The sequence below is a fragment of the Odocoileus virginianus genome, chromosome 6 (assembly GCF_023699985.2).
Source record: "Odocoileus virginianus isolate 20LAN1187 ecotype Illinois chromosome 6, Ovbor_1.2, whole genome shotgun sequence".
Lineage (NCBI taxonomy): Eukaryota > Metazoa > Chordata > Mammalia > Artiodactyla > Cervidae > Odocoileus > Odocoileus virginianus.
Genome location: NC_069679.1, coordinates 61,144,626 through 61,156,981, shown reverse-complemented (window position 1 = coordinate 61,156,981; position 12,356 = coordinate 61,144,626). Strand labels below are relative to the sequence as shown.

General features: G+C 36.6%; 1 protein-coding gene across 1 annotated transcript in view; it reads right to left on the bottom strand.

The window, feature by feature from the left end:
* PRKCH (protein kinase C eta) overlaps positions 1–12,356 on the bottom strand; it is a 235,024-nt gene that overhangs the window by 106,638 nt on the left and 116,030 nt on the right. Inside the window, exons 3-4 of the mRNA XM_020905071.2 lie at positions 7,168–7,318; positions 373–407 (exon numbers count right to left, since the gene is read on the bottom strand). Of these exons, the coding sequence (XP_020760730.1) occupies positions 373–407; positions 7,168–7,318 (186 nt within the window). The remainder of the gene's footprint in view (positions 1–372; positions 408–7,167; positions 7,319–12,356) is intronic.

Below are 12,356 nucleotides of genomic sequence, written 5' to 3'. Positions count from 1 at the left end.
TCCAAATACTTGGAAGTGTTTGAATTATCTTTGTGTTATTGATTTTCAGTTTAATTACACTGCTGTCTGAGAAGACACTTTTTAGGATTTCGATTCTTTTATATTTGTTATGGTTGGTTTTATAGCCTAGAATGTGATCTCTGTTGGTAAATTTTCCTAGGAAACTCATGAAGAATGTGTATTCTGCTGATCTTAGATGGAGTATTCTATAAATGTCAATTTGATCAAGTTGTGATAATGTTGTTATGGGGTCTCATTTGACCTACAGAGAGTTATTTACCAAAATATTAATGGAATGTATCCTGTTTCTGCTTGGTATAATCACTTAACACAGGAACAAGATTAAATATACTTTAAAAAATGTTTTCTTACCTTGGCATTGATAGCCCTGTTTTCCAAATACACCCCTGGTTCAAGACAATAGAGAAAAAAGTAACCATTAGTCAAACATTTCAGCAACAACTCCTATAATTACAGCACTTAAGGAAAACAAATTTCATCCTCTAGTCCTTTATAAAAAATAAAATTTCAGAGAAGCAGCAGTGATGATGTCCTTTTTGAGTGCTTGTTACCGTGAGACAAAAAGGAAATTGACAAATGAGAATACTCCAAATCATAACAACAGGTAAGTATTGCCAATTCTCATTCTACCAACCTCTGTGGCAATCCCCCTAGTCCTCAGTGAAAATAAGCCCTTCTCTGTGTGTGTCTGAGCCTCAGGCTGAAGTGTCACTCTACCACCTAACTGAGCATTCTCGCTCACATACACATAAAGATGTGCAGAAGGTGAAGAAAGCAGATGCAGATATACATACAGAGATAAACAGGTGAGTCCAGTGGACCTGACTGACCTGAGGCATCTTTCCTCTTCTCTGTGCCCACATCACCCCAGAGTGCACAGGGGAGAAGTACAAGATGCCCATCACAGCAAAAAAACACATGAAAAGATGCTCAACATCACTCATTATCAGAGAAATGCAAATCAAAACCACAATGAGGTACCATTATACACCAGTCAGGATGGCTGCTATCCAAAAGTCTACAAGCAATAAATGCTGGAGAGGGTGTGGAGAAAAGGGAACCCTTTTACACTGTTGGTGGGAATGCAAATTAGTACAGCCACTATGGAAAACAGTGTGGAGATTCCTTAAAAAGCTGGAAATAGATCTGCCATATGACCCAGCAATACCACTTCTAGGCATACACACTGAGGAAACCAGATCCGAAAGAGACACGTGCACCCCAATGTTCATCGCAGCACTGTTTATAATAGCCAGGTCATGGAAGCAACCTAGATGCCCATCAGCAGACGAATGGATGAGGAAGCTGTGGTACATATACACCATGGAATATTACTCAGCCATCAAAAAGAATTCATTTGAATCAGTTCTAATGAGATGGGTGAAACTGGAACCCATTATACAGAGCGAAGTAAGCCAGAAAGATAAAGACCATTACAGTATACTAACACATATATATGGAATTTAGAAAGATGGTAACGATAACCTTATATGCAAAAAAAGAAAAAAGAGACTCAGATGTATAGAACAGACTTGTGGACTCTGTGGGAGAAGGCGAGGGCGGGATGTTTCAAGAGAACAGCATCGAAACATGTATATCTAGGGTGAAACAGATCACCAGCCCAGGTTGGATGCATGAGACAAGTGCTCAGGCCTGGTGCACTGGGAAGACCCAGAGGGATGGGGTGGAGAGGGAGGTGGGAGGGGGGACCGGGATGGGGAATACATGTAAATCCATGGCTAATTCATTTCAATGTATGACAAAAACCACTGCAATGTTGTAAAGTAATTAGCCTCCAACAAATAAAAATAAATGGAAGAAAAAATAAATAAATAAATTAAAAAAAAAAAAAAAGATGCCCATCACACTCATAGCTCCCATCTCTGTCTCTCCCTAATACAGTCTCTGAGTGACAGTTATACAATTTTCACCCTCATTAATAAAGATCATTTTCCTAAGCCTGTAGGATGTGCTAGGCAATGAGCCGAGCAGCTAACATGTACTATCTCACTTAATCCTCACAAAGGCCATGTGAGGTTACACACATGATAGGATGACCTAGAGCACGGATCATAAAGTCAGATGGCCTAGATATGTGTTGGGGCAAATTGTTAACTTCCTTGAGCCATTGATTCTTAAAGTATAAAAGGCACAATGATAACAGTACTTACTTTATAAGGTCATCATGAAGATAAAAAGAGTTAGTTGATAAAGACTTAGACCAGTGCCTGGCCCTCTAGTGTACATAAACTTTACTATGTAAAAAAAATAAAATAATCATCTCTGTTTTGCAGATGAAGAGACACTGATGGGTTATATAACTTGTCCAGGTTCACATATCTAGTTGGTGATGAGAATGAATGCCAGGGTCTATATGCTTAATCATATATATAAAAAACACATATACCACTATTATAAGTGTGTGTGTAGGGAAGGGGGAGGTAGGTGGGAGTTAAAGTTCCTTGGTAGAAAAAATTTAGTTAAATTATCAAGCAACTTTCCATTTATAATGTTAGTTGAGATCACAAGTTCTCACCCAAAATGCCTACTAAACACCTGTAGTAGCCAGGTCATGTAAAGAAGAGAAGTTGAATGGTGTGACATGAAATAAACAGCAATGGACAGTCACTCTTCTGGTTGGGCAAACCCAGGGAGAGGTGTGTCTACAGCTAACTGGAGCATATAAAGAAGAGAAATGGGCTCAAAGTTGCCAGAGATGCTAATTTTTCTCATTTAAAAATAGAATAGGAATCTTTTCTTAAAGGCTATAGGCTTTAGCCTATAACTAACTTTAGGCTAACTTTAGGCTTCATCATATCCACAACCAGTATAGGGCCTTTGGTTTAGACAAGACTCTCTTTCTTTTTTTTGTATTTAATTTTTTAATGTGTACAAAGTTAGGGTCATTTCTTTTTTAAAATTTATCTTATTGAAGAATAGTTGATTTATGATGCTACATTAGTTGCTCGTGTACAGCAAAGTGATTCATTATACATAGGTTCTTTTTTAGGTTCTTTTCCATTATAGGTTATTAGAAGATATTGAATATAGTTCCTGGTATTATATAATAGGTCCTTGTTGTTTTTCTATTTTATACATATATGTGTGGATGTCTGTTAATCATGAATCCTTAATTTATCCCTGTCCCCTCCTTCCCCTTTTGATAACCATAAGCTTGTTTTCTATGTCTGTGAGTCTATTTATATTTTGTAACTAAGTTCCTCTGTGTCATTTTTTAGATTCCATGTATAAGTGATATCATATGATATTGGTCTTTCTCTGTCTGACTTCATTTAGTAAATGAAGTTGGTTGAAAGGACACAGAAATAAGACTCACCTATGTTACCTACAAGACACTCACTTCAGATCTAAAGAAACACAGACTGAAAGCCAGGGGATAGAAAAAGGTATTCCATGTGAATGGAAATCAAAAGAAAGCTCAAATAGCAATATTTATATCAGACAAAATAGACTTTAGAATTAACACTGTTACAAGAGTTAAAGAAAGACACTACATAATGATCAAGGATCAATCCAAGAAGATGATGCAACAACTGTAAATATACATGCATCCAACATAGGGGCACCTCAATATATAAGGCAAATATTAACAGTCATTAAAGGGAGAAATTGACAGTAACACTATATTAGGTGGCTTTAATACATTACTTACAGCAATACACAGATCATCCAGACAGAAAATCAATAAGGAAACACAGGCCTTAAATAACATATTAGACCAGATGGATCTAATTAATATTTATAAAACACATCACCCAAAAGCAGAAGAATACACATCCTTTTCAAAGTGCATATGGAACATTCTACAGGATGCATTCTCCTAGATCACATGCTAGGCCACAAAACAAGCCTCAATAATTTTAGAAAATTGAAATATCAAGCCTCTTTCCAACCACAACACTATGAGATTAGAAATTAACTATAAGAAAAAAACTTCAAAAAACACAAACATGTGGAGGCTAAACAATATGCTACCAAACAACCAATGGGTCACTGAAGAAATAAAAAGGGAAATTAAAAAAAAAGATACCTAGAGACAAATGGAAATGAAAACATGGCAATCCAAAACCTATGGGATGTGGCAAAAGTAATTCTAAGAGGGAAGTTTATAGTGATACAACCTTGCCTCAGGAAATAAGAAAAAGCTCCATAAACAGCCTAACCTTACACCTAAAACAACTAGAGAAAGAAAAAACAAAGCTCAAAGTTAGTAGAAGGAAAGAAATCACAAAGATCAGAACACAAACAAGTGAAATAGAAACTAAAAAACAATAGGAAAGATCAATGAAACTAAAAATTAGTTCTTTAAAGAGATAAAATTGATAAACCTTGAGCTAGACTCATCAAGGATAAAAAGAGAGGGCCCAAATCAATAAAACCAGAAATGAAAAAGAAGTTACAACTGACATTACAGAAATACAAAGGCTCATAAGAGACTACTATATGCAACTATATGCCAATAAAATGGACAACCTAGAAGAAACGGAAAAATTCTTAGAAAGGTACAATCTCCCAAGTCTGAACTGGAAGAAATAGAAAATCATAACAGACCAATTACCAGAACTGAAATTGAATCCTTAATAATAATAATTTTAAAAACCCTCCCAACAAACCAAAATTCAGGCTCAGATGGCTTCACAAGTGAATTCTACAAAACATTTAGAAAAGAGTTAACAGCTATCTTTTTGAAACTCTGCCAAAAAATTACAGAGGAAGGAAGACTTCCAAACTCATTTTATGGGTCCATCATCAACCTAATACCAAAACCAGAGAAAGATATCACAAAAAAAGAAAATTACAGGCCAATACCACTGATAAACATAGATGCAAAAAATCGTCAACAAAATACTAGCAAATCGACTTAAGTAATACTTTAAAAGGATAATAGACTGGACCCTGTTCATGATTTAAAAGACCAGAAACATAAGCTAAGCCTGGATTCTGACTTGCTAAAAGGTATAAAATCCAAAGTAATCACAAAAAACTCCACATTAGTTCAGTTCAGTTGCTCAGTCGTGTCTGACTCTTTGTGACCCCATGAATCACAGCACACCAGGCCTCCCTGTCCATCACCAACTCCTGGAGTTTACTCAAACTCATGTCCATCGAATCGGTGATGCCATCCAGCCATATCATCCTCTGTCATCCCCTTCTCCTCCTGCCCCCAACCCCTCCCAGCATCAGGGTCTTATCCAATGAGTCAACTCTTCACATGAGGTAGCCAAAGTATTAGAGTTTCAGCTTCAGCATCAGTCTTTCCAATGAACACCCAGGACTGATCTCCTTTAGGATGGACTGGTTGGATCTCCTTGCAGTCCAAGGGACTCTCAAGAGTCTTCTCCAACACCACAGTTCAAAAGCATCAATTTTTCAGTGTTCAGCTTTCTTCACTGTCCAACTCTCACATCCATACATGACCACTGGAAAAACTGTAGCCTTGACTAGATGGACCTTTGTTGGCAAAGTAATGTCTCTGCTTTTTCTTTTTTAATTTTTTTTATGTCTCTGCTTTTTAAAATGCTGTCTAGGTTGGTCATAACTTTCCTTCCAAGGAGTAAGCGTCTTTTTAATTTCATGGCTGCAATCACCATCTGCAGTGATTTGGGGATAAACCCCACATAATACAAAGCAATTGATCAATATGCAGAAATGAATCAAGTGTTTCTGCCTTAAACAAAATGACTAAGTTCAGTTCAGTTGCTCAGTCGTGTCCAATTCTTTGCGACCCCATGAACTGCAGCACTCCAGGCCTCCCTGTCCATCACCAACTCCCAGAGTTCACCCAAACCCATGTCCATCAAGTCAATGATGTCATCCAACCATCTCATCCTCTGTCGTCCCCTTCTCCTCCTGCCCTCAATCTTTCCCAGCATCAGGGTCTTTTCAGATGAGTCAGATCTTCGCATCAGGTGGCCAAAGTATTGGAGTTTCAGCTTCAACATCAGTCCTTCCAAAGAACATCCCGGACTGATCTCCTGTAGGATGGACTGGTTGGATCTCCTTGCAGTCAAAGGGACTCTCAAGAGTCTTCTGCAACACCACAGTTCAAAAGCATCAATTCTTCTGCACTCAGCTTTCTTTATAGTCCAACTCTCACATCCATACATGACCACTGGAAAAACCATAGCCTTGACTAGACGGACCTTTGTTGACAAAGTAATGTCTCTGCTTTTCAATATGCTGTCTAGATTGGTCATAACTTTCCTTCCAAATGACTAAAGTTTGCAACAAAAGGAAGATGCAAGAGTGTTTTTCTTCCTTCTGAGAAGGGTGTGTGTGTGTATGTTTTGTGCAAGTGAGGGAGTGTTTCTTCTTTCTCTCTGCAAATAAATGTGTTTAATGTTGCCTCTAATTGAAGACTAAAGGAGGAAATGGAAACCCACTCCAGTATTCTTGCCTGAAGAATCCCATGGACAAAGGACCCTGGCAGGCTACAGTCCATGGGGTCACAAAGAGTTGGACACGACTGAGCAACTTCACCTTCACTTTCTAACTGAAGATAAATACTACTTAAATTTATTTCACATTATAGATTTGCCTCTTAGACTTAAGCTTGAGTGACATATATAAGAAGATTATTCCAATCATCTAGAATTTCTCAACTATTAATTATCTTAATTATTCTTATTATTAAATAATTATTTAATTATTCTTAAAGGCCAGGGATTACAGTATGTGGTCACTGAAAGCTATTACCTTCAGCTACATATGATAAGGCTGAAGGCCGCTGTATGCTTAGTATAGCTGAAACAATTTCTGTAAGTCATCATGTGATTCATGCCTTCTTAGAGAAATACCGTTGATATTTCTTTCCTCTTCAGGGGCAGACCATTTATTAATTGATTAGCCTCTCTCTCTAATTACTGCTTTTTGATCAGTTCATGATTCATTTAACATTTTTACCAAAATGACTAGCGAAAGAAATAACATGTAAAATTTAATCTGTAAATTGTGTAATTTTTTTCTGCTGGTTTGGGGATTAAAATTTCTAGGTCAACATATTAGAATAAGAGGGAAAAAATCAGATTCTGAAATAATTCTTAATAATTATGTTTTCTGCTGAAATCACATACAACCAGAGGAAGTCTCAGCTCATGGCAGGAGAGAAGCCAAGGAGCCTCTTACCAGATAAACTCCCTGCAGTGAGAGCAGTAGGTGGGCTGCCTCAGGTATGTGGCCATGAACTTGTGTCCGTTGATCTGGTGGACTCGCCTTCGCATAGCCCTTTGGCGCTTCCTGGTAAAATGTTTGAAGATTCGGTCTCTCTGGAGAGTAGCTATATATTAAAAGAAGCGGGGGGAAAAAAAGAGTGTAATGAATCTATCTGTACCTAATGTATAAGAAAGTTGGATAGCTCAAATACTTCCCAGATTATTATTTTTTTCTTTCTTCAAGATGCAAAACAGCCCAAAAAATCATCATGCTTTGTTGGACCTATGGAACTCTGAGATTCCCATTGCCTGACTATCTTGGACTAGTCTCTCCAGCACAGAGCATGGGTTCCCGAGGGTTCCGATGTCCCAGTATGTGACAGCAACATGGTCTCATGGTACCTGTCCAGCTGTCCAGGACCTTAGATTCACTGACTGGCTGGCAAACAGGACTCCTCATTACTCTCCTTCCATGCTAGAGTCCTCACAAAACTTAGTGACAGAATTGCCCCCTACACAGTGAAAGCCCTGCCCCAAAGCATCATTTCCAGCACCATCTCTGTGAATTTGGAATACATAGAAATTAACTGGGAATACACTCAAAGTTCCTTTTCTAATCGCACATTTTAAAGAGAGTGGCTCCTAATCTGAAGACTTGAGAACTGTGCACCATTTAAAGATAGTAAATGATTTGTTCCACTTTACTATTCTAGAACGTTCCCAATGAATGCAGAGACTTGTGATTATAAAATAAAGATTCCTTCTTCAATAATGCTTTTAAATAAATCACTGCTCCAAAGGAAATTAGAGGAATCATACAAGAATAATCTGCTAATAAATTTTAAAACCTGGGAAAAAAGTAGATTTCTGTATAAACATAATGATCAAAATTCACTAAGAATTACATAAAACAATAGTCTAACTCTTTAGAAAAAATTATAAAGATTTTAAAGGACTACCTCTAATTTTGAAGTAGTCATTTTAGGTAGACTTTTCCCAGTAGCAATTATACTCAAATAACCAGAAACAACTGTACTACTTAGCATTACCTTAAAAGAAAAACTCATTGTGACCAAGTAGGAATTTTCTCAGAAGCATAACAATGGGCATATTATTACAAAATCTATTATATCTTATTCTATTAATAGGTAAAAGAATAAGTATGACAGTTTCAGTAGATGTTAAAAAGGCACTTGGTAAAATTTAACTTGTAATCCAATAAAAAATTCTTTTAAAAAGACTAGAAGAGTGTCTTTTTAACATGACTAACACATGATTTCACAAATCAAAAGCTAAATGGTAAGTTTTTAAAAATTCTGGTGACAGTTAAGAACAAATAAGACTAATTCTCACCACTATTGTTTAATATTATTCTGAAAGTAATTGCTAAAATTATTAGATATGAAAATTAAAGATCAAACTATCAGGAAAAGGTGCCAAAGATACCATTATTTTAAGTTATTTAATGTATGACTAGAAAACTCAGGAGAATTTAGCCTAATTTATTAAAAAATAAGTACAGTATGATGGACAGTTTATGTCAAAAGAACTGATTAGAATAATCTTAAAAATCCCATTCATAGAGCTACAAAAACCAAACTATCTAGGAAATAATTTATCAGAAGTGCAAAATGTATATGAAAAAAGACTATAAAACCAATTGAAGAAGATGAAAAGATGTGTAAAAATGAAGTTCTTAAATTGGAACACTCAATACTATAAAGTTGCCAATTCTTTCTAAACTAATCTCTAAACTGAACAAAATCACAATCAACATTCCCAAAGGATGTTTTTAAACTCGACAATTTTTTTCAACGTTTATTTGGTACCATAAATATTTTAAAGCTGTTCAAAAATTTCAGTAAGGGAAGACTTGCTGTACATGTTAAAACATATTATAAAATTACAATAATTTAAACAGTGCTTTACCCCTTCAAGAACCGTCCAAAACTAGAAATCAATTTGGCTGAAAGATAATATGGTTCAAATCAGTGGGAAAGACGGATTTATTCAATAAGCAGTGTACAGACAACTAGGCAGCCTTTTGGAAAATATCTTTACCTCACTTCTTACACGTAAATAATCTAAGATAAATGTGAAGGTGGAAATTACAGAAAGAAAGAAACCACAGGGGGGGAAAAATATTCCTAGAATGGGATAAGGATAGCAAACTTCTACACCCATAAAATATCCACAGATTTGTAACCTATGAAATTTAAAGTCCTACTGTCAATAAATAAAACAGAGTTGAAATAAACTGGGGATAAAAGGATTTGCAACACATGACAAACTGTTACATTTATAATATATATAAATCACTTAGAAAAGAGGATAAAAATCTAGTAAAAAGGAGGAGCAAAGGAAGTGAACAGGCAACTCATAAAATTATAAATGCAGACAGACATTAAGCATGCCAAAAATGTCCAATCCTATCCAAGAGAGCCATGTAAGAATCGCGAGGTAAATAGCATTTTACCTCTTAGGTTGGCAAATACTTATAAAGATGGTTAACATGCCCATTCTTACAACCTGGTAGGGAAAGAAGCACCTCCAGCTTCTGCTGGGAGGAGGATAAACTTGTCTCTAGTCCTGGCCCTGCCGTGCTCTGGATGTATTTATCCTGCTAAGCTTCCCTGTTCTCATCTATAAATCAGGTACTATCTTCCTTCTAGGTTTTTTTTCCCCCAGGGACTGAATGAAGTAATGCATTAAAAAGGTTTTGGGTAAAGATAGACACATGGTAGCATTCAACACATGTATCTATTTTGAGAATGATTTCTTTTGATAACCAATTTGACAATAACTGTCAATGTTTTTTTCCAGTTCTATTGAGAAATAACTGACATAACATCACTGTATATGTTTATGGCATATCAGCATGATGGTCTGATTAAATACTGTGAAATGATTACCACAATAGGTTCAACTAACATTCATCTTCTCATAGAGATATAATAAAAAGAAAGAAAATATTTTCTTCTTGTGATGAGAACTCAGGATTTATTCTCAACTTTCCTATTTACAATACAGAAATGTTAGCTGTAGTCATCATGCTGTTCACATTATATCCCTATTGATTATTTATCTTATAACCAAAAATTTAAACCTTTTGACCGCCTTCCTGTAATTCCTCTTCCCCTCCAGCCTGCCTGGTAACCACAAATCTGAGATCTTTTTTTCTGTGAGTTGGTTGTTTTGTTTTTCCATTTGTTTTTTTAGATCATACAGTATTTGTCATTTTCTGTCTGACTTCTTTCACTTAGCATAATGCCTTCAAGGTCTATCCACATTGATGTAAGTGGTAAGATTTCCTCATTTTTTAAAGCTGAGCAATATTTAATTGTGTGTATATTATCTCAACTTCTGTATTCATTCATCATCGATAGATACTTAGGTTATTTCCATGTCTTGGCTATTGTAAATAATGCTGCTACAGACATGGGGGTGCAGATATCTTTTCAAGTTGGTGTTTTTGTCACCTTGTTCAAGTGTTATGTTCATTTCTTTGCATGTAACAACTTCTAGGATTTTTTCTTCCTATAAAAAATACCAGAAAGCAGGAATGTATATCAATTGTATCTATATAGCATCATATCAATGTATGCTATATTCTTTTTAACAATAAAATTGAAGTTCAATACAAGAAATCTTAGAGAATGAAATGCAAAAAACATCCAAATAAATTTGGCGAAGACACCAACTCTCCAGAGGCTCTAGTACAGTTAAAATCATACCTACTTGAGTTTTTGTTTTGTAGTGTGTGTGTGTGTGTTTAAGTTCTTTAGTAATCAGCCTAATTACTTTCATCCTCAGGTTTCCCATCTATCCAAAGAAGATGAAAATATACCCCAAGTCCTCAGTCATATGGGGAAAGTATTATATAATCAGTATTCCTGAGAGGGTCTTACAACTTTGGATAAGGGTCACATGAGAACAGAAATCACTCTACTGCTTTCTTTCACAATAATTCTAGAAGCCATCTAGTAACCACAAAATAAGCAGATTTTAATGTCGCTTTGCTGACAGATGATGAAATTTAGCCTAGATGATAACACCCTATATCTGATCTACATTATCACCAACCTAAGACCCAGCTCAGCACTGGCCAAAGTAAAACTTGTACTGAATTACTGAACACATATCACATCTAGATGCAAATTAAATTCTCCCTGGGGAGTCTAATTACCAATAATTTACTTATATAATCCCTTAATACTATAAAGATTGTTTAAAAGGTCAGCTCATTTGCAGTTTTAACATTTCATAAATTGAATCCTTCTCCCCCCCTCAACAGCTATTACCACTGCAGTAATAAGACCTATGAATCTTCTAGGTGATCTTACAGCCAGAAGGACATAGGAAGAAACTGCATGTAGTTGTTCACCAAGTCAGTCATCCCCCAATGCATTCACTCCTGCCTTTCACCCTTCCTCAAATGTTCTTTCCTCATTTTTTTTTCCCCCCAAATGAGTTAACATAGACTTTCCTGTGTATCTCAGAGCCTAAGCGGCTGCCCCCAAACCCTGAATCAGGGTGAAATGCTCACCCTGTTTTGATAGCAACCTGGGAGCACACCTCCATCTTTTCCCTTATCCCAGGAAACTAGGGACTGTGTCTCTTTCACCTCCTATCCCAGGTGCCTCACCAGACCTCATACGTGGTCATTTATAACTAAACTTCACTCTTCCTTCCTCTGTATTCGTTTGCACATGTGCCTCTTTCTATTTAAAAAGCAAACACACATTTACCCACATCTTGGAGTCTGCAAGAAATTTAAGTCATGTAAGAAAACTGGGGCTGCTGTGGCTTCATACGGCTTTCCCTGTCGCCCTGTCTTGCTGGCTGCCCTGAGCAGAAGATGAACTCTGGGACTGCACTCGGTTGCTCTGAGTACAGACTGAACCCCTGCTTGAGAGTGCAGGGAGATCTTCCTCATTGTCTGCATGGCCTCCTGTTGATTTAGGACTGAGAAGGGCTTAAAAAGACAATTTAATCCTGCTGTGCTTGAAACCACCCTGGGCCTTGAGAAATCTTTCAGATCATCTGTCAGCTGAGTACGTCAAGCAATCCTAACATGCTTTGCAGCCAAAACTTGCATCACAACTTCCATGTAGCTCCTGAGGTGCTCAATGCCTCTAAGTAAATAGGAAGCTGGCTCCATGC